Genomic DNA, 17515 nt, shown 5'->3' with positions numbered 1-17515 from the left:
TCCCTGGTCCTCACTGGTTCCCACTTCATCCCACTCCGCAGAGCACCCACCAAGGGTGCCCAGTGGCTGTCCCAAGAGAGAGGTGCCACCTCCCCTCCCTCCGGGCTTCTCCTCCGGCCCCTCCTGGACCACAATGAATGGAGCCGCTCCGGCTGCCGCCCTCCTGCGTCACGCGCTCGGGCGGGCCCGATTGGCTGCCGATGATGTCACCTCCGAGCCTCTCCGCTCCCTCCAGCTTTGGCTGCTGCCGTCAAAAGAGACTCTCGCCGCGGAGCCCGGGAAGGGGGAGGGCAGCCCAGCAGCGCAGCAGGAAGGGCCACAAAGGGGGAGCCCGGGGGGGCAGGAGGGATGCTGCCCCGGGGCTGTGCCGAGTGAGGCTGCAGCAAGCCCCCCAGGAGAGGGAGACCCCAGGACCCCACCCCAGCCTCATGGATCTCAGCCTTAGGGTCTAAGGCAGGTGAGTCTGCGGGGTGGGCAGGGGGGCCCCGGGGTGCTGGCACTGGGGAGGGCGCCTGGGGGCAAGCAGCCCCAGCATGGGTGCATTGGAGGCCGGGGGGGAGGGCATCTCCAAGGGGGCACACGCTCGCTGCCCTCCTGAAGGGCACAGGGGTTTGGGGGGAGCAGAGGGTGCCTGCATGCCAGGGTGACACCCCCCTCCCCCAAGGTTCCCACTGGTGTGTGGCTGGTTGGCACACCTGGGGAGGGTCCTTGCACGGGCTGGGAGGGTGGCTGCAGCAGCAGCAAGGCAAAAAACCAAGGGGGGCACCCAGCAGACAAACCCAGAGGCCGCGCTTCCTCCTCTGGAGGTGTTTGCGGCGGCTGCCGCACTGTCTGCTGTGCCAAATGAGCCTTTGGGGGTGCGTAGGAGGTGCGAGCGGGGAGGGGATGCCAGGCTGCCGGGAGGGCGGGGGTGCTGTTGTGGGCCTGGGGTTCTCTCTGTGGGCATCAACCCAGAGGTTAGCAGAGGTCGCCGGCAGCTCTCCCCTTCCAGGTGCGCCTCCTGACTGCCAGGGTGACACTTGGGGCTATTTTGGGGTGGTGATGCCACAGTGGGGATGTGGGTGGGCTTTATATAGAGGCAGGAGCAAAACAGGCAGCCCTGGGCACACGTGTTCACGGGCTCACACGCACAGTCCGCACAGAGGCAGTCGGGGCTCCGTGCCAGGGATGTGCGGGCTTGAACTGCGTGCGTCATGACAGGTGCGTGCCCCAGCTGTGTGCACAAGGTGAGAGTCTCTGTGGGGTCCAGCAAGGTGCCAGCCTGTTGCGTCACACAGGTCTCATCAAGCCAGTGGAAGGAAGCTTGAGCCTGGTAATGTCACAGGAGAGTGCATAGTGGGAAGTACCCATCACCAAGGCATGCCTCTGCCACAGATGCCTGTGGCAGCCTTTGCTCTGCGATATGGGCCTTCCTGTCTCCTGTGCTCCCCTCTCTTAGCCTCATTTCTCCTCCCCACACACATACACACATACCTGCAATATGGGCTTCTAAGCCCAGCCTACCTGGCAGGCTTGTTGTAAAGCCTACAAGGGTAGATCATGGATGTGGCTGTAATGGAACTGCTTGCCACAAGATGTAGTTTGGGCCACTAGTGTCTGGCTGATCCTTGTCAGGAACAGGATACTAGATGTGATGGAATCCATTCGCACCTCCCCAGTTTATTAGCCTCATTCCTGCCGTGGACAATCTCCTTAAATGCTTGCCTGGAACATTGTCCCCAGCAAAGAACACAGAGCTCAGGAAGAAGGATTATGTGGCCCTTCAGAGTTGCCACACGTGGCCTGCGAATCCTTTTGTGTACATACACAAGGGTGCTGACCAATGCAGGAAATAAACAAGAATCTCATCATCAGATGGATGATGCTCTAACTATCTGTCCTGTAAACAGATTACCGATCAGGCAGTTTCCTGAGAGTCAGCCCCGTTTCACACAGCAGGGCTTACTTCTGAGTAGACATGACTCAGCTTGTGCTGCAAGTGATTTATTTAAACGTTATAGACCAGCAATAGCAGTAGACCAAAGAGTTACTTGGGAATAAGGAGCAAGCCCCAGGCATCTCAGGGTGCTTGGATCCAGGCCTACGCTGCAAAATTTGCCACTCATTTCCTTGTTGTTCCCGGATGAAATAACATCCGGGCTCCTAGTGAATTGGCTCTCAGGGCCCTGTTCACCCACATGTAAGCACCTGAGGGTGTCTTGTTTGTCCAAATGTACAGCATTCACTTGGTGTAACTCTGGCTTTGCCTCACCTGGAGTGTCGCTTGTTGTCAAGAGAGCCGGTCCCGTTGAGGGCTGGTGGATTGTTGTGGCTAAGAGACTGAATTGGAACTTCCTTGGTTTCAGTCTTAGCTCTGCCGTGACCCACCCTAGCCAACCTAAGGGAAGCCCCTTTCTCTCAGCCTCAGTCTTCCCCATCTGCAAGATGGGGAGAATAATACTTAGGTACCTTACAGTGTGGCCCAGAGCGGCCCCAAGCCAATTGCACGCTCAGAAAGCACAATACAAATGTGCTTGATGTCCAGTCTTCAAGAAATAAGGGTTACATGTGTGTGTCTGAATGCAGCTCTCAGCAGAGGCAGAACAATCACACTATCAGATGCAAATGCAGGGTTGAAATGTAACACATGCATGGGTTTTTGTGCTGGGTGGGGGTTACGCTGGGTCATGTGCTGGGTCATGTGTTACGCTGCTGGCAGAACGGATGTGTGAATGGAGAGGTGGGTGTCTTCACATTTCACACAGGAGCCTGTTTTGGGGTACTTGGGAAAGGGAAAGACCACCCTCTCTGCCACTGAAACACCCTTTCATATATAAGAAGAGCCCTGCTGGATCAGGCCTAAGTTCAGCAACTGGTCCTCCCTGGGAAGCCCAAAAGTAATAACCCTCTTTTGTCCTTGCTCCACAGCAGCTGATATTCCAATATAGACTGCCGCTGATCCTGGAGGTTCTATGTGGCTGTCAATGCCAGCAGCTATGGAGAGACTTGTTCTCCAGGAATGCGTCTAATCCTGTGTGGCAGCGAGTCCCACAGATTAACGATGGGCGGGGAAAACACTTCCTTTAGCATGTCCCAAATCTCCTGGCAAACCCGTTTTGTTGGATGACCCAAATTGTTATATTGCAAGGGGCGGGGGGGTGGAACCACATCATGTGCTTCTCACATCACATGTTGTTTTATAAACATCTCCTTTTGTCCCTTCCCCTGTTGGCTTTTGTTCTCAACTAAAATTCCCACAGTTGTAGCCTTTCCTTGCTGGACACAGGGCATATTAGGAATGTTCAAAGAGCCCTTGACTCACCCTGAAGATGTGCCCACAAGCCCAAGGCCTGTGGAAATCCCCTTTGGCCTTTCGCTTTCTCCCCCATGCGCCAATGCTGTCCTGCCCCACCAACACAGCACGTCTGGGGCCAAGTGGTGAGCTCATGGGCTGAAACCTGAGCAGACAGATGCCCTCCTTGGGCGCTGCCAGGCTATGAGCTCAGGACGGTATTTTTGGAGACATCACACCACAGCACTTGGGGAAGGAAAGAGCCGAGCGAGAGCCCAAAGGGAAGTGAGGCGGCTGCGGGGCAACAGTGCGCGTCTCTGGGTGAGTGTTGGACGGGCACAAATGCTTGCAATTGTGAAAATGTGCACACATTTTGCGCAAGGGTGTATGGTAGTGGAAACGCATGCATGTGTGAGAGCAAGGCATTCACGAGCCATGAAGTTACTTATAGTTGCTTGCAACCTTCGAGCAATAGTTGCTTGCAACCTCTGTGATGTGGAAGGCACTTTATAAAATCTCCCTGGCAAATAAAAGAAAAGGTTAGGTCCCTGCCCAGAGGAGCTTTCAAGTTACACATTGAGAGTGGGGAAAATAGGATTTGAAGCATCAGAACAGCAATTTATTTTGGGTGGAGGGAGCACCCATTGCTGGGCAAGGTGGTGGAGCAGAAGGTACAGTTTGTCTACAGATGTTTTGTTACTTTGAAGTCCAGAAGGGAGAGCTAGTGCTTAAAACTCTCCCATCTGCCTGTGCTCAGATCTCAGGAGGTTTAGGAGTCAGGCTAGTGGACAGTTCCAAGCTGGGGTAAGGAAAGTTGTTATTGATTTGATCTATGGCACACTTGGAAGGAGAGACCTCTATCATGTCTATATTTAGGGATGAGAGATGCTGGTGCATATAGTGGCATCTGCTGCAATCCTAAACACCCTTACCTGGGAGGACGTTCTTTTGAATTAAATGGGACTTCCTTCTAAGTATATGCACATAGGAATGTGACTGTGAGAGTCTGAGCAAGGAGCCAGGAAGCCCCCTCTGTCATTACATGACTTTAGACAAGTTGCTCCCTCTCACCTTCCGTCTTCCCCGTCTGCAATATGGGGATCATAATCGCATAAGAATTATGGAGATTATTTTAACCTGCAATTCTGTCCATGCTTACTTGGGAGTAAGTGGCATTGACTATAATGGAACTTACTTCTGAGTAGATATGCTTGGGATTGGGCTCTTAGATTGTGAGCCCTTTGGAGAACCATTTATTGATTTATTCTGCTATGTACACTGCTTTTTGAACTACTTTTTTGGTTGGAAAGCAATGTAATAATAATAATAGCCCTCTCAATAAGACAACATGAATAAATGCTTGCAAATGAGTATATATTATGTTATATAACAGTTACACGGGAGGAAGTCTGCCTTCAGAGATGTAGTAACAGAGACAGCAGCTCAACAAAAGGGGGTGTCAACCCTCTAGCCGAGACGGTCGTGGTGAGGGATGGGGGAATTTGTCAGAACGGTCTGGACAGAAATATAGGCAGCCTCAAATATTTGTGGGTTGTGTTTTTTTTAATTATGTTGCTCTTTAGTGAGCAGTTGATAAGATCACTACCTGCATGGGCCTGCTTATATTTCCAAAAGTCAGAGGACTAGAAACCTGATATGTTTTAAAATGAAAACTAAAAAACTAGTAATTGTTTTGTTTCTTAGTGAGCAACTGAGTAGAATACCACCTACATATACTTCCAAAAGTCAAAGGACTAGAAACTTGATTTGTTTGTAAATGAAAGTTAAGTGGTCAAATGGTTGGCAACCTTCAGTCTCGAAAGACTATGGTATAAGCCTGCAGCACCCGGTATTCCCAGGCGGTCTCCCATCCAAGTACTAACCAGGCCCGACCCTGCTTAGCTTCCGAGATCATGGTATAAGCCTACAGCACCCGGTATTCCCAGGCGGTCTCCCATCCAAGTACTAACCAGGCCCGACCCTGCTTAGCTTCCGAGATCATGGTATAAGCCTACAGCACCCGGTATTCCCAGGCGGTCTCCCATCCAAGTACTAACCAGGCCTGACCCTGCTTAGCTTCCCAGATCATGATATAAGCCTACAGCACCCGGTATTCCCAGGCGGTCTCCCATCCAAGTACTAACCAGGCCTGACCCTGCTTAGCTTCCCAGATCATGATATAAGCCTACAGCACCCGGTATTCCCAGGCGGTCTCCCATCCAAGTACTAACCAGGCCTGACCCTGCTTAGCTTCCGAGATCATGGTATAAGCCTACAGCACCCGGTATTCCCAGGCGGTCTCCCATCCAAGTACTAACCAGGCCCGACCCTGCTTAGCTTCCAAGATCAGACAAGATCAGGGATGTGGAGGAGAAGTCCTGGGATATGATTATTTCCATCCCAGCCTTCCTCCAAGGAATTCAGGGCAGAACTGTGAAGTTCTCCCTCTCCTATATTCTCATAACCTCCCTGCAAGGTGAACCGGACCGCTGAGAGTGTGTCACCTGCTCACCCAGCTGGCTTCAAGCCTAAGCAGGCCGTACGCCTAATCCCAAGCTCTAACCACTAGGCAACACCGGCTGTCTGTGAGAATACCCAGGAAGTGGGAAGGCCCTGCTGTGGCCCTCACCTTGTACTGTTGACTAAGGAGCTGGGGTAGATCGAGATGGTGTTGGTGTGGTGGTTGTGGTGGTGTTTCCTATTGAGGAGGGGCTAGGAGCTCCCCCCCCAACACTGTGGTTGCTGTTGTTCCTGATTTCTCTCTCCCCCCTTGCTTGCAGCGTATAGTTGATGGAAGTAAACAGCACTGTCTCCCCATGTTAACGTCACATGCAGGAGCTGCTCCCCAGATCCACTGGGGAGAAGGAACTGGGCGAGTGTATGGGCAGGGCTGGAGATTAACGGGGGAGGGGGAAGGAGACAGAGAGCCAAGAGCTCAAGTCCACACCACCTTAGAGACTTAGCCAAGGAGGAAATGGGAGAGGGGTGGAGATGTGGGGCAGGGAGATAGCCAGAGCAGTACCAGCAGATACATGGGGTGGCAGGTGAAAGAATGGGGTTACCAGAGAAGGAGGGTTGGAGACTTGTAGGAAGAAGACTTGCTCTCTGCAACCCAAGATATGTGTGAGGAAGAGGACTCAATTGTCCCAGGGAGCTGGCAAAGGGAAGGGCTTGGAGCCCCGGTGGTGGTCGTTGGGGGGAAATGGGTGAGGCAGGGCAGCCTGAGCTTTGGGCAGAGTGGGGATGACAGGGGGTGGATGGAGAGATTGGGGAGAGGACTCTCTGCCACGAAGTACAGCTGTGGGGCAGGAGAGATAGATCTCCCCCTGCCCAGGACCTTTGTCCTGGAATAGGCTGATCAGTAAAGAAGTGTTTGGCCAAGCACAAAGGTGGCTTTCGAATGGCAAAATTGTGTTTTGATAGCTGTCTTCTGTCCTCCTTCTTGCACCCTCTGGAAATCAACGGGGCAGGGTGGGGCTGGGGCTGGGGTGGGGATGAACCGGGGTCTGGCATATCCACATTCCCCTCCGGAGGACTGAATCTGCATGGCATGCCCTATTTTTCTGATCCAGACCACCTGGGCAGGCTGTTTGTGGGGCACACTTGCCCTCCTTCCCGTGCCTTCCATCTCCTTCCCCAAAAGACAAACGGTTGGGGGGTTTTCAGCTAGACTGACCCCCCTACTGTGGCTTCGTGGCGGTTTCTGCCATAGGTGTTCTTGCACCTTTCAGGCACTCTTTGTGCACCTCTCCGCCCACCAATAGTGCAAAAACCAGAGTGTCGATGAGCATTGATCCCCCTCCAACACCCACACCTCTTGCTTTGGGGAGGTGTGGATGGGGAAGAGATTTGGCTTCCATCTTTAATCTCTCCTTGGCACATAGCTGGGGAGGGAACAGGAGCCTTTGAATTTATTTCCAGAGCCCTGCAGGGTAAATGTGGAGAAGGGCTGTGTGTGGCTTGATAACAGGGCTGGCTTTCTTAGCAGGGGGAGGAGGCAGAGAAAATGCATCAAGAAAGCTGGGGGGGGGACTGGGGAGGAAAAAAGGAGGTCGATCCCAAACCCCCCCCCCTCTCCCTCCTCCAGCAAGGCTATGGCTTGACATGCTGTCAAGATCTGAGAAAAAAAAACCCCAAACATGTTTGTCTTCCGTCACAGAGCGGCAGGGCTCAGGGTGACCCAATTACAACTCAGAATGTTTTTTCAAGGGGGGGGGGATAAGGATTTGAGCTAAACATTCCCGATTGCATGTTGATCTGGGTTTTTCCGCGCAAATAAAAAAGGACAGCTCCTTTATCACAAAGAAGAGAAGGCAAATCGCTTCTGTGGAAAGAGGTGTGAGCACATAGAACTAACCCTGCAAGCCTAGGCCTGTCTACTCAGGAGTAGAGCTCTGTGGGACTTACTCCCAGGTGAGTGTGTACAGGATTGCAAATCCCTTGGCAGCTCACAGAAGAGCTAGCGCAGCCTAGTCAAACGCTACGCTTCATTCCTTTTCTCCTTTGGCCCACCGTGGAGTCGCAGTCTCTCAGCCTCAGTTTGCCGGCCTGTAAAATGGGCATGGAGCAGTGGCCTTGCTTTGTTGTTATGTGAGGACCAATGCAATAGATGGGCAAACGTGATGCTGTTATAACTGTATGCGGCCTAGATGGGGTTAATGCAGAGCCCGGCGGTTTCAGTTCTGTGCCAGGGCCTTGCAAATCCACTGACTGTGCTGACCACCTGGCACTGCTTCTCCAGAAGTGGGGACGGCTGGGGCAGTGGCATACTGACGTGATGGGGCAGCTACCTGGCACGGTTTGGGGAAGGAGGGGCAGAGCAGAGCCCCGGCTGAGTCAGGTTGCCCATGCTTGTCCATGGCGACTGTCAGTGGTGGCAACGGTGGGATCCTGTTAACCTAAAACCTTGGAAAGCCTCTCCTTGCAGGCTGTTTTGACGTCTCTCTTCCCCAACCTGCAGCTCACCTTTCCCAATGCCTCCCTCGCCCCTGGAAGAACGGATCGGCGTGCTGCAGAGACCCAAGACCTTGGCCCTGCGCCTGAACCACAGCTTCACCCACAACGGTGGCATCAGCGTCGAGAAGCACCAGCCACTTCCGCCACAGCCTCCAGCCTGCAAGCCACCCGGCCAGGCCCCTTTGGCCCCAAAGGGCACCTGTGAAGAGCCGCGCAAGGCGGTCCTCCAGCCCAACCACTCCCACACCATCGACATCAAGGTGACGGTGGGGGGCGCGCAGGGCCGGGGGCCAGAGAGGAATCTCTCCCTGCAACTGGATCTGAAGCAGGGGGAGAAGAAGGGGCTGGGGGGCCCCCAGCTGAAGGTCTTCCTGCCTCAGCCCAAGCTGAAGAAGCGGTCCTTCAAGGAGAACTCCCGGCCTGTGTTGGACACCTCTGCCAGCTCCTCCTGCCTCTCCAGCCCCAGCAGCGCCATGCACCCGCTGAAATGTGGCTGCCGGGGGTGCTGGCGGCTGATGCGTTGCGACGAGGCCGCCCCCAAGCCCGGCTTGCGCTCCCTGGGCTGCTTTTCCTGCCGCTCCAGCCTGCGCTCCCTGACCTGCTCCAGCTGCAGCCCGCCCTCCGTCAAGAAGCTGGGCTGCCTGCCCTGCGCTCCGGCGGCCGCTCTCCGCTCCTTGGCCTGCCTGGCCTGCAACCCCTCGGTCAAGTCGGTCAGCTCCTCCTGCAGCTTCTGCAGCAGCGACCCCATTGTGGCCTACGACCCCCAGGGGGCAGGCGGGTCCCCGGTACCCAGCTGCTACGGCGGGGACGAGGATGACGATGACTACAGCGTGCGCACCATCTGGCCGGACGAGCTGGCCAAGAAGATGACCAAGTCCCGGGCGCAGCAGCAGCAGACCTCCCCCCTGATCCTGGACTGCCGGAACTTGATGGAGTTCACCAAGAGCCAGCTGCAGGGGGCCATGCACTTTGGGGCAGCCGACACGGCCGGCCGACGGCGGCTCCAGCAGGGAAAGCTGGCTGTGCTGGATTTCATCTCTTCTCGGGGGGCCGGCGACGGCAGGGATTCCTCCTTGCAGCGCCTCTGGCCCAGGGAGCAAAACGGCTGTGCCGCTGTGGAGACAAAGCCCCCCAGCCCCCCCAAAGCCGCCCAGAACCTCCATCTGGTCCTCGACCTGCTTCACAAGGGTGCAGAAGAGGGGCCAGGCCGCAGAGGTGAGCGGAGGGTCCCAGCAGAGTTGCTGGTGGGAGCAGCTGTGTAGCAAACCCATTCCATATCCAGGGGTCACCCCACATCTGAACAGGAGTGCCTTGCACATGAGCTGTGGGTGATGGCTTTGAGGAGGGATGAGGCACATTCATAGGAGAGAGGTCTTGCCTTATGGCTAAACAGAACCTCCATGTAGAGGAGTAGTCCACCTCTAAATACCAGGGGCTGGTAGGAGTGTTGGTGGGGCCTGGACAGCAGAGCTGGGAAGAAGTAGCCACCATTGTGCAACAAATCTTTATATGGGTGCAGTCCTAACCAACTTTCCAGCACTGGCATAGCTGTGCCAGTGGGGCAGGTGCTGCACCCTGCAGTTGGGGGGGGGGCAGTCCCAGAGACCTCCTCAAGGGAAGGCAATGTTTGTTCCCTTACCTTGGAGTTGCATTGTCCTTATGTCAGTGCTGGAAAGTTGGCTAGGATTGCGGCCTTTGTCAGTTTAGTGCAGTGTCTCAACGGAACCACAGTTTGCAGCCCCCTTACGCGAGATGCAGCAAAGGGTAACATGCTCAGCCTTTGAGGAAGGACCAGACACATTCAGCGAGGACAGGTCCTGTCGCTGAGTTGAAGCGGTGGAACCTCCATGCCCAGGAGCAGTCTACCTCCTGAATACCAGCTGCTGGAAGAGGAACAACAGGGGAGGGCTGCTGTCTTCACACCCTGTCTATGGCCATCCCAGAGACAGAAAGCTGAAATGGGGTGGACTTTTGGGGGGTACGTGGGCGGGATTTCAGCAAGGCAGGGCAGGGGGAAGGCATGCATTCCTGCAGCAAGATGCAGAAGTAAAAAGCAGATTGTGGATGTGGCGAGGTTCACTTGCTAGCAAATGTTTCTAAAAGGGTAGGTGACATCGGGTTAAAATTTCATCCCCTTTCCTTTGGTGACCTCATCCCAGCTGGATGGGCCAGATGGCAAGAATGGGGAGGGGAGAAAGGGGAGATGAGCTGAATTCAGGCCTCCCCTCCCCCTTTTTCTGCACCTGCTCAGACCCGCTTGAACCAGCATGAACTCCGTCCAGCTGGTAACATGACATCATCCCTCTGACCTTCTTTCACACTTGTGGCAACCTTCCCCCCAAGCCTCCCCCCCTTCCCTTCCCACCCCACTTGAGGAATCAGAGTTATGGAAGGTTAATTGGGACATATTATGTAGCTGATGTGGCAGGGAGGGGGAAGGAACGAACCCCCCCCCCCCACAGCTCCTGAAAACATATAAAGGTAGAGTGCCATTTATCAGGAATACTTGGAATCAGAAGTGTTCCAGATTTAGGATTTTTCTGGATTTTGGAATATTTGCATATACATAATGAGATGTCTTAGGGATGAGACTCAAGTCTGAACACAAAATTCATTTATGTTTCACATATACCTTATACATATAGTCTATGTCAGAATGCCAGAGGCAAGGGAGGGCACCAGGATGCAGGTCTCTTGCTGTCTTGTGTGCTTCCTGGGGCATTTGGTGGGCACACCGGCCCAGGGTCATGTTATATCATGTCAACTCTCAAAAAAGTTCTAGTTTTCAGAGTTCCGGATAAGGGGCACTCCTTTCCCAGTCATTAGATGGAGAGTGTTTCCTTCAGGGTTCAAAAGGATAAACAACAGTCTTGACCCCCAAGTGGAGGAACTTCGGGGTTGCACCAGACCCTTTGGCAGTGCATTGTGCACAGATGCTCCAATGCATCAACATTTCATGGGTTAAAAGAGGGACATGCTTGAGACATCCCAGTGGCTTCATCCCACTGGCTGTGTGGGTTGTCGAAACAAAGAAGGCAGAAGTGGAAGTGATTGGAGGTGGACTCGACTCGGGAGGAGTTAAGGTTAAATTGCAGCAGTGCTCCATCTTGGACTCATCCTTTCCCCCTTTGCTCTGTGCTTTGGCTTCAGGCAGTCTGACTGCGCCAGAGGTCAGTGAGGGCCTGGACGACTTGGGGCCGCCGCTCACCCCAGACCTGGAGAACGCTGAGCTAAGCCCAATCTTGCCCTTCCTCTTCCTGGGAAACGAAAGGGACGCTCAAGACCTGGAGAGGATGTTGAGTCTCAATGTGGGCCACGTCCTCAATGTCACCACCCACCTGCCCCTCTACCACGCTGACAGCGGGCGCCTCCGCTACAAACGCCTGCCCGCCACTGACAACAACCGCCAGGACCTGCGGCAGTACTTCGAGGAGGCCTTTGAGTTCATTGGTAGGGTCCATTTGGGAAGGCGATATCCATGTCTTTTGATTCTAGCGTGAAAGGTGCTCAGTAGTAGATCCCCCTTTTGCATGCAGGTCCCAGATTCAAGCTCTGGCAGTGTCTCCAGAGGCAAGAGCCTGGAACCCCCCCCCCTCCCGAGAGCTGTTGCCAGTTAGTGCTTGACAAAGCTAAGAGATATGGCCCAAGGGTCTGACTCAGTTTGGCAGCGTCACAGGTTTATTGAGAGCATCTTTGGATGGCTGATGGAGCCCTTAGGGAAGGTGAAATAGCCATGCCTTGTAGATGTAATACGACAGCAAGATCTGCAGGGCAATACTGAGCTAGATGACTGATGTATAAGGCAGAGTCATGTGGCCATTTCCCATATGGGCAGACTGAGTTGTTCTCACCTCATCCCCAAAAGTGTCCAAAATAAGCAGCTGGGCCCATTTCTGAACTGACAGGAAGTCATCCAGGCTTACCAGGAAATGTCTGAGTTAGACCAGTGGTTCTCAAACTTTTTAGCACTTTTTAGAATGACAATCTGTTGGGGCCCGCTGGAAGTGATGTCATGGCTAGAAGTGACATCATCAAACAGGAAAATTTTTAACACCCATATAGGACAAAATCAAACCACATCAATTAAGTAAAGTTTACAGTAAGTCAAAGTTTAAAAATTTATTTAAAAGAAAGAACTCTCCTAACCCTTACAAGTTGTTGCTGATCTGTTCAAAAAACATTCCCCAAACATCCCAAAGGCTGCAGTCCTATCCACACTTACTTGGGAGAAAACCCCATTGACTATCATTGGCTGCAATCCTAACCACACTTTCCTGAGAGTAAGCCCCATTGAACAAAATAGGACTTTCTTCTGAGTAGGCCTGGTTAGGATTGTGCCCATTGTTAAAAACGTATACATGGTAGCCTGTCAAAAGACAGATCTATCACATGTTCCCAAATGCAGTCACAGACCATGGTAGCATCAAGTCTAATAGATAAAAAATAAAATGCACATTGGAATGAATGGGAACCTGCCTGAAATTGTCTCGTGACCCACATACTGGGTTTGAGAAACACTGTTTTGTAGCTCCAACCTCCAGGCTTGTCTGCAGCTGAACATTAGCTAGCCCTAGGAGACCATCTTTGACAAGATGGACATCAATCTGGGTGGGGTCCACTTCTGCTTGTTCTTGCGCCTGTTAATGCTGCTTTGTCTTTCCTCTGGCTCCAGAGGAGGCACACCAGAGCGGCAAAGGGGTCCTCATCCACTGCCAGGCCGGAGTGTCCCGTTCTGCCACCATCGTCATCGCCTACTTGATGAAGCACACGCTCATGACCATGGGCGACGCCTACAAGTATGTGAAGGGCCGGCGGCCCATCATCTCCCCCAACCTCAACTTCATGGGCCAACTGCTGGAGTTCGAGACGGACCTCAATGCCGGAGTCACGCCCCGCATTCTTACACCCAAGCTGGCTGGAGTGGAGACGGAGGTGTGAGCAAGATTTTGGGCTGACCCCATGCAGAGGATGCCGACCTCTGTGGATCTCAGGGCTGGGGAAAGGGTGGGAGGGAGGGCGTGCAATAAGGGACCGAGGGACTCTATGAGACTTGACGGCAAGGCTGCTAAAGGCAACACAGACAGCGAACAGGGACTGGGGGGATTTTGCACCGACTCAAGCACCGCTGGACCGTCAGCAGCTGCCGAGCCCTGGTTTTAGAGGTGTCGCTGCCCTCTGGATTTGGGGCAGGGGGCATCTTGTTTCTACCGACAACGTTGGCTTCTCAACACTTTTTTTAAACCTGGCGTCAAGTGTGGGACAGGGGTGTGGGTGGGCTTGAGCCTGTGTGTGCGTGTGATCTTGTGGGGTTTAATTTATTGGGGTGGGGAGTGTTGGCGCGTGTGTCGATTTGGGGGGTTGCCCTGTCCCCCTTTCGGATCCAGATGCTGCGTTCACTGGTCTTTCTGCACTGTGGAGAAAGGACTCGGGGCGGGAGGTTGTCCCAACAGAGTGTGTACATGTGTGGCGGGAGTGTAAAATGGGGGGGGTTCTGCAGGGAGCACTGGGGGGGTGAGACATCCTTCCCTCTCTCCTCCACAATTATCAGTTTTTAAATACTCAGGATCACAGAATCTTTTCAGGATGGAAAGATGTGGGGAGGGGGCTAAGGAGGCAATTTACAATGCCTCTCCCCCTCCTTTTCTTGAAAGGAAACCCCCTGCTTTCCTCCCACCTCTATTATTCATTGGGACTACCCTCCTTCTTAGCCTCAGTTTACCGAAACCACCAACCTGTGTGTATAGATCCTTACTATAATATTGGGGGAACAAAGAAGGGGCGGTAGCGGGTGGTGGGAAAGGAGTTTTTCTCCCCCCCCCCACATGTAGCATAGTCGCTCCCTTCTTCCCTGCCCCTCTTCTCAGGGTAATACAATGAAATGGGACTTGTCTTTCTTTAAGGGAGTTTTGTTTTTGACTTTTTTTTTTCCAGACAGCGGAGCAGGGGTGCCAGAGGTTCTTTAAGATGGAGGGGAGGAGCAATCATCCTTGATTCTCTGTTCAAAAGGAAAAAAATGTTCCCCTCTGCAGTTGATTTTAGATTTCCTGGGTCAAAAAAACTGGAAAATTAAGTCTCTCAAGATGCAATATGTATATACCATATATATTTTATGTAAGTTGGTGGCTTTTAGGTGTTCCTCTCTCTTGCCCCTACCTCCCAAAGGAGAGCTAGCTGGGCTGGGGGCTTTTTGCATGTTGGTGGGTTCCCTCGTCACAATGGTCTTCCATCCCTTCCCGAACTTTCTCCTTGAGGGATTTGGACCCAGCACCAGCAAGGACCTGTGGCAAGGACAAATGGAGCTTTTAAGGGTGGGGAGGGGCCGGGTTGTAGGGAGGGGACATCCCTTCACTCTTCCCACTCCCCGCTTCCCTGATGAGCTTATTGAAAATGCAAAATAATCAACCAACAGAAATTGTGACGGCATATCTTGGGGTGAGGGTGTTCCCATAAAAAGTGGTAGTATCGGCTGAGCACAGCTGCCATGTTCCCACGTAGATATATTTAGACATACTTTGTCAAATACAGGAGTTATAATTCCTCCTATCTCTAAGGCTCCCCGGAACTCAACTTTGCTGTCGCTCTAGCCAACCCTGTGCTGGAAAAGGGGCAGTCTGCCCCAGGACAGGTGATTCAGGGCCCGATCCTATCCAACTTTCCAGCCGCAATGCAGCCACCTTGCAGAGGCCTCTGTGACTGCCTCTCCACCAAAGGATGCAGCACACGCCCCTCTGGCACTGCTGTACTGGCAATGGAAATTGGGATAGGATTGGGCCCTCAGTAAGGTAGCCTTTGAGCCCCCAAAACTCCACTGCCTTCCCCTGCAGAGTGACTGCACTGGAGTCAGTGTAAGGATGAGAAAAACATGTATAAAGCACCAGTGATAAGGTGACCTGGATCTGGACGTGCCCCCTGATTAATCAGGGGCCACGTCTGACAAGCATCAGAGCCCCAAATATTACAAAGATGCTTCTTTTTTTCCCCTAAATCGACACAGATTCCCTCCTAGGGATGGTGTACCAGTGTGCTCTTCTCTGAACGCTGGAGATAACCTTGACCCTCAAAGCTGGTCTTCCACCTCCAATTTTGTTCCAACGGTTGGCCTTGGAAAAAGCAGCACCTCAAGCAAGAGGGCTGCATTCAGCCCAAATATTTTGAACCGAGTGAAATTTCCTGTTTTGAATAAAACGTGGTTGACGTGCTGCTGTTCCACGCTAGCTTCAGAGAGGGGGCTACTTTTACCCTAATTTGCCTTGCTTCTCCCCCATCTGTCCACTGCCTTGCACTGCAGCTATGTGGTGGCATCTTAAGTGCATAATGAAATTGAGGGATGACACCTGTGTTCTCCTGTAGTCTCTCCCTTTCAAGTGCTTTGTGGTTAAAACAACACCCCTGACCCCAACAGCTGGGTTGGAAGCCTCTGTGATCAGAGATTACAGGGTTTCCTCTCCCTTTCTGCCATTTCTCTTTGGATCTTGTCTTTGTTATTTATTGGGCCGAATGATCAGGCCCCCACTGTAATTTATTAAACGTGATCTTTCTCTTTTTGTAACACCTCTTGATCATTCTGTCTTGAGAATGGGGAAGGAGATTGAGATTTTTGGCCAGTGTCTCCTATACTGCTCAGATCCTGGTGCTTCTCCTCTTGAAGCAGTTCAACTGCAACTGGAACCAACAAAACTGCAAGTTCCTAGTCCTCAGGAAGGTGCACCAGCCTGGCTCTACTCAATTTCTCTCTCTCTCTCTCTCACACACACACACACACACACACACACACCCGCGAAAGAACCACCTGGTGTTTCATAAAACTTCCTTAAGTGGTTGCCTGCAGATTAATTTTAACTTGCCCTGGCTGAGTGTCTGATTCCAAACCCGCACTGTGACTACTTCAGGGGGTTGCCCAATACATGCAAGGGAGGCTGCAGGAACTGCACCTGTGGGGTGGAACACCTGCCCCAGAACAGGCAGCAATTATGTTTGCTTACATCATTCTCCCTCCCCACGTCAACTCCTGAAACTCCTAGTACAGTAGATCTGTCAGTCTTAAATCGCATGCCAAACAAATCACATGAGGTTTAGTTGTGCAATTACCTATTAAATTTGCACGTGGGCACAGGCTCCTGGCTTTGGAGAGGATGGGTGCAGGAGTGTCGAAGCCTGCAGTGGCAAAGGAGAGGCATTCCCTGCTACAGGCCAGGCAGAAGGGGAATCCCTTCTGTGTTGGTAGAGGCATTCCCCATTCTTTTGCCTGCACCGTCAAGGGAATGTCTCCACCAACACTGTCTTAGAAGACCTCTTAGATGTTGCCTCCCATCAGCCTTTTTGTTAAGTACTGATAACTAGAGGTGTTTGAAAACTATGTTATTTTACTCCGAACCAAGCCATTGTGTTTAGTAAGGCGCAGGCTGTAATTCTCGCTCATCCTCACTAGAAACAAACACCTCTGCTCTTAAGGCAGGCAAGGTCAGGTCTGCTGTTGTAGTTAATTGAGGCAACTTTCGATCAATGCAAATGACAGCCCTGGTTGAAATAATTTACGAGCAGCACATGAGCACTTGTGATTCTCCAACAGGCAGGCAGCAGGACCTGAAGGAAAGGGAAGGTCTGTACAGCAAGGGGACTCCAGCACCTCCCACTAGCATTTTTTAATCTGTACTCCTAAACAGCATTCAAAATCTGGGCTCTTGCTGCGCTCAGGCTTGGCTTTGCTATTAGCTCCTCATCTTCAAATGACTTGCATGAAGCTGCCACTGATAAAGACCAAGGGTCTGACTTCAGAATTCAGACCTTTGGGCTATATGAGGGGTTCTCAAACATTTTAGCACCAGGACCCACTTTTTAAAATGATAGAGTGTTCCTCAACCTGTGGATTGGGACGCCAATGGGGTGTCAGTCCCTTTTGATAGATCACAGCAATCTTTCAAAGTCCACCATATGGTAACCTTTTCCCTCTTTCTGCCCCTAACCTAATCAGAAAAATGGGGCAAGGGTGACTGGATTAGGGCCCAGGGGGGTGGGTTGGATCAGTGTTGGGGCTCCAGTCTCAAACTTTATTTATTGGGGTCGTGGCATGAAAAAGCAGGGGGGAAACACCAGAAAAAGACACTCCAGCATTTATCTCCTTGAATTGACACAAGCTGGCAGTCTGCAGAGTTCATCTCCTTGCAAATGACAGTAGCCCAGCTGTTTGCAGGAGAGCTGGCAGCTCTGATTTTTGAACAGCCTCAAGACTTGATCTAATCTTTCCATCACCCATGTTTTCATTGGAGGTTCTGTGGCACACACCAGAAA

The 17515-nt window shown here is 52.5% G+C and overlaps 1 protein-coding gene across 1 annotated transcript; it reads left to right on the top strand.

Moving 5' to 3' along the window:
• The first annotated feature begins 282 nt into the window (after window positions 1-282).
• LOC136635154 (dual specificity protein phosphatase 10-like) lies at window positions 283-13683 on the top strand. The gene is made up of 4 exons (XM_066610286.1): window positions 283-457; window positions 8232-9442; window positions 11378-11677; window positions 12900-13683. Exons 2-4 carry the CDS (start codon window positions 8245-8247, stop codon window positions 13163-13165), a joined length of 1764 nt encoding a protein of 587 aa, XP_066466383.1. The 5' UTR covers window positions 283-457; window positions 8232-8244; the 3' UTR covers window positions 13166-13683.
• Window positions 13684-17515: the final 3832 nt, after the last annotated feature.

This window comes from Tiliqua scincoides, chromosome 15 (genome assembly GCF_035046505.1).
Source record: "Tiliqua scincoides isolate rTilSci1 chromosome 15, rTilSci1.hap2, whole genome shotgun sequence".
In the NCBI taxonomy this organism is placed as follows: Eukaryota; Metazoa; Chordata; class Lepidosauria; order Squamata; family Scincidae; genus Tiliqua; species Tiliqua scincoides.
The sequence above is the reverse complement of the archived record's forward strand: the minus strand, read 5'-3'. Positions and strand labels throughout refer to the sequence as shown.

What these genes read in the sequence shown, in the direction of transcription:
- LOC136635154 (XM_066610286.1), top strand. Translation starts at nt 8,245, where the DNA reads ATGCCTCCCTCGCCCCTGGAAGAACGGATCGGCGTGCTGCAGAGACCC. An exon ending in AGAGGGGCCAGGCCGCAGAG is followed by an intron (nt 9,443 to 11,377) that starts GTGAGCGGAGGG and finishes CTTTGGCTTCAG; the next exon opens with GCAGTCTGACTGCGCCAGAG. An exon ending in GGAGGCCTTTGAGTTCATTG is followed by an intron (nt 11,678 to 12,899) that starts GTAGGGTCCATT and finishes CTCTGGCTCCAG; the next exon opens with AGGAGGCACACCAGAGCGGC.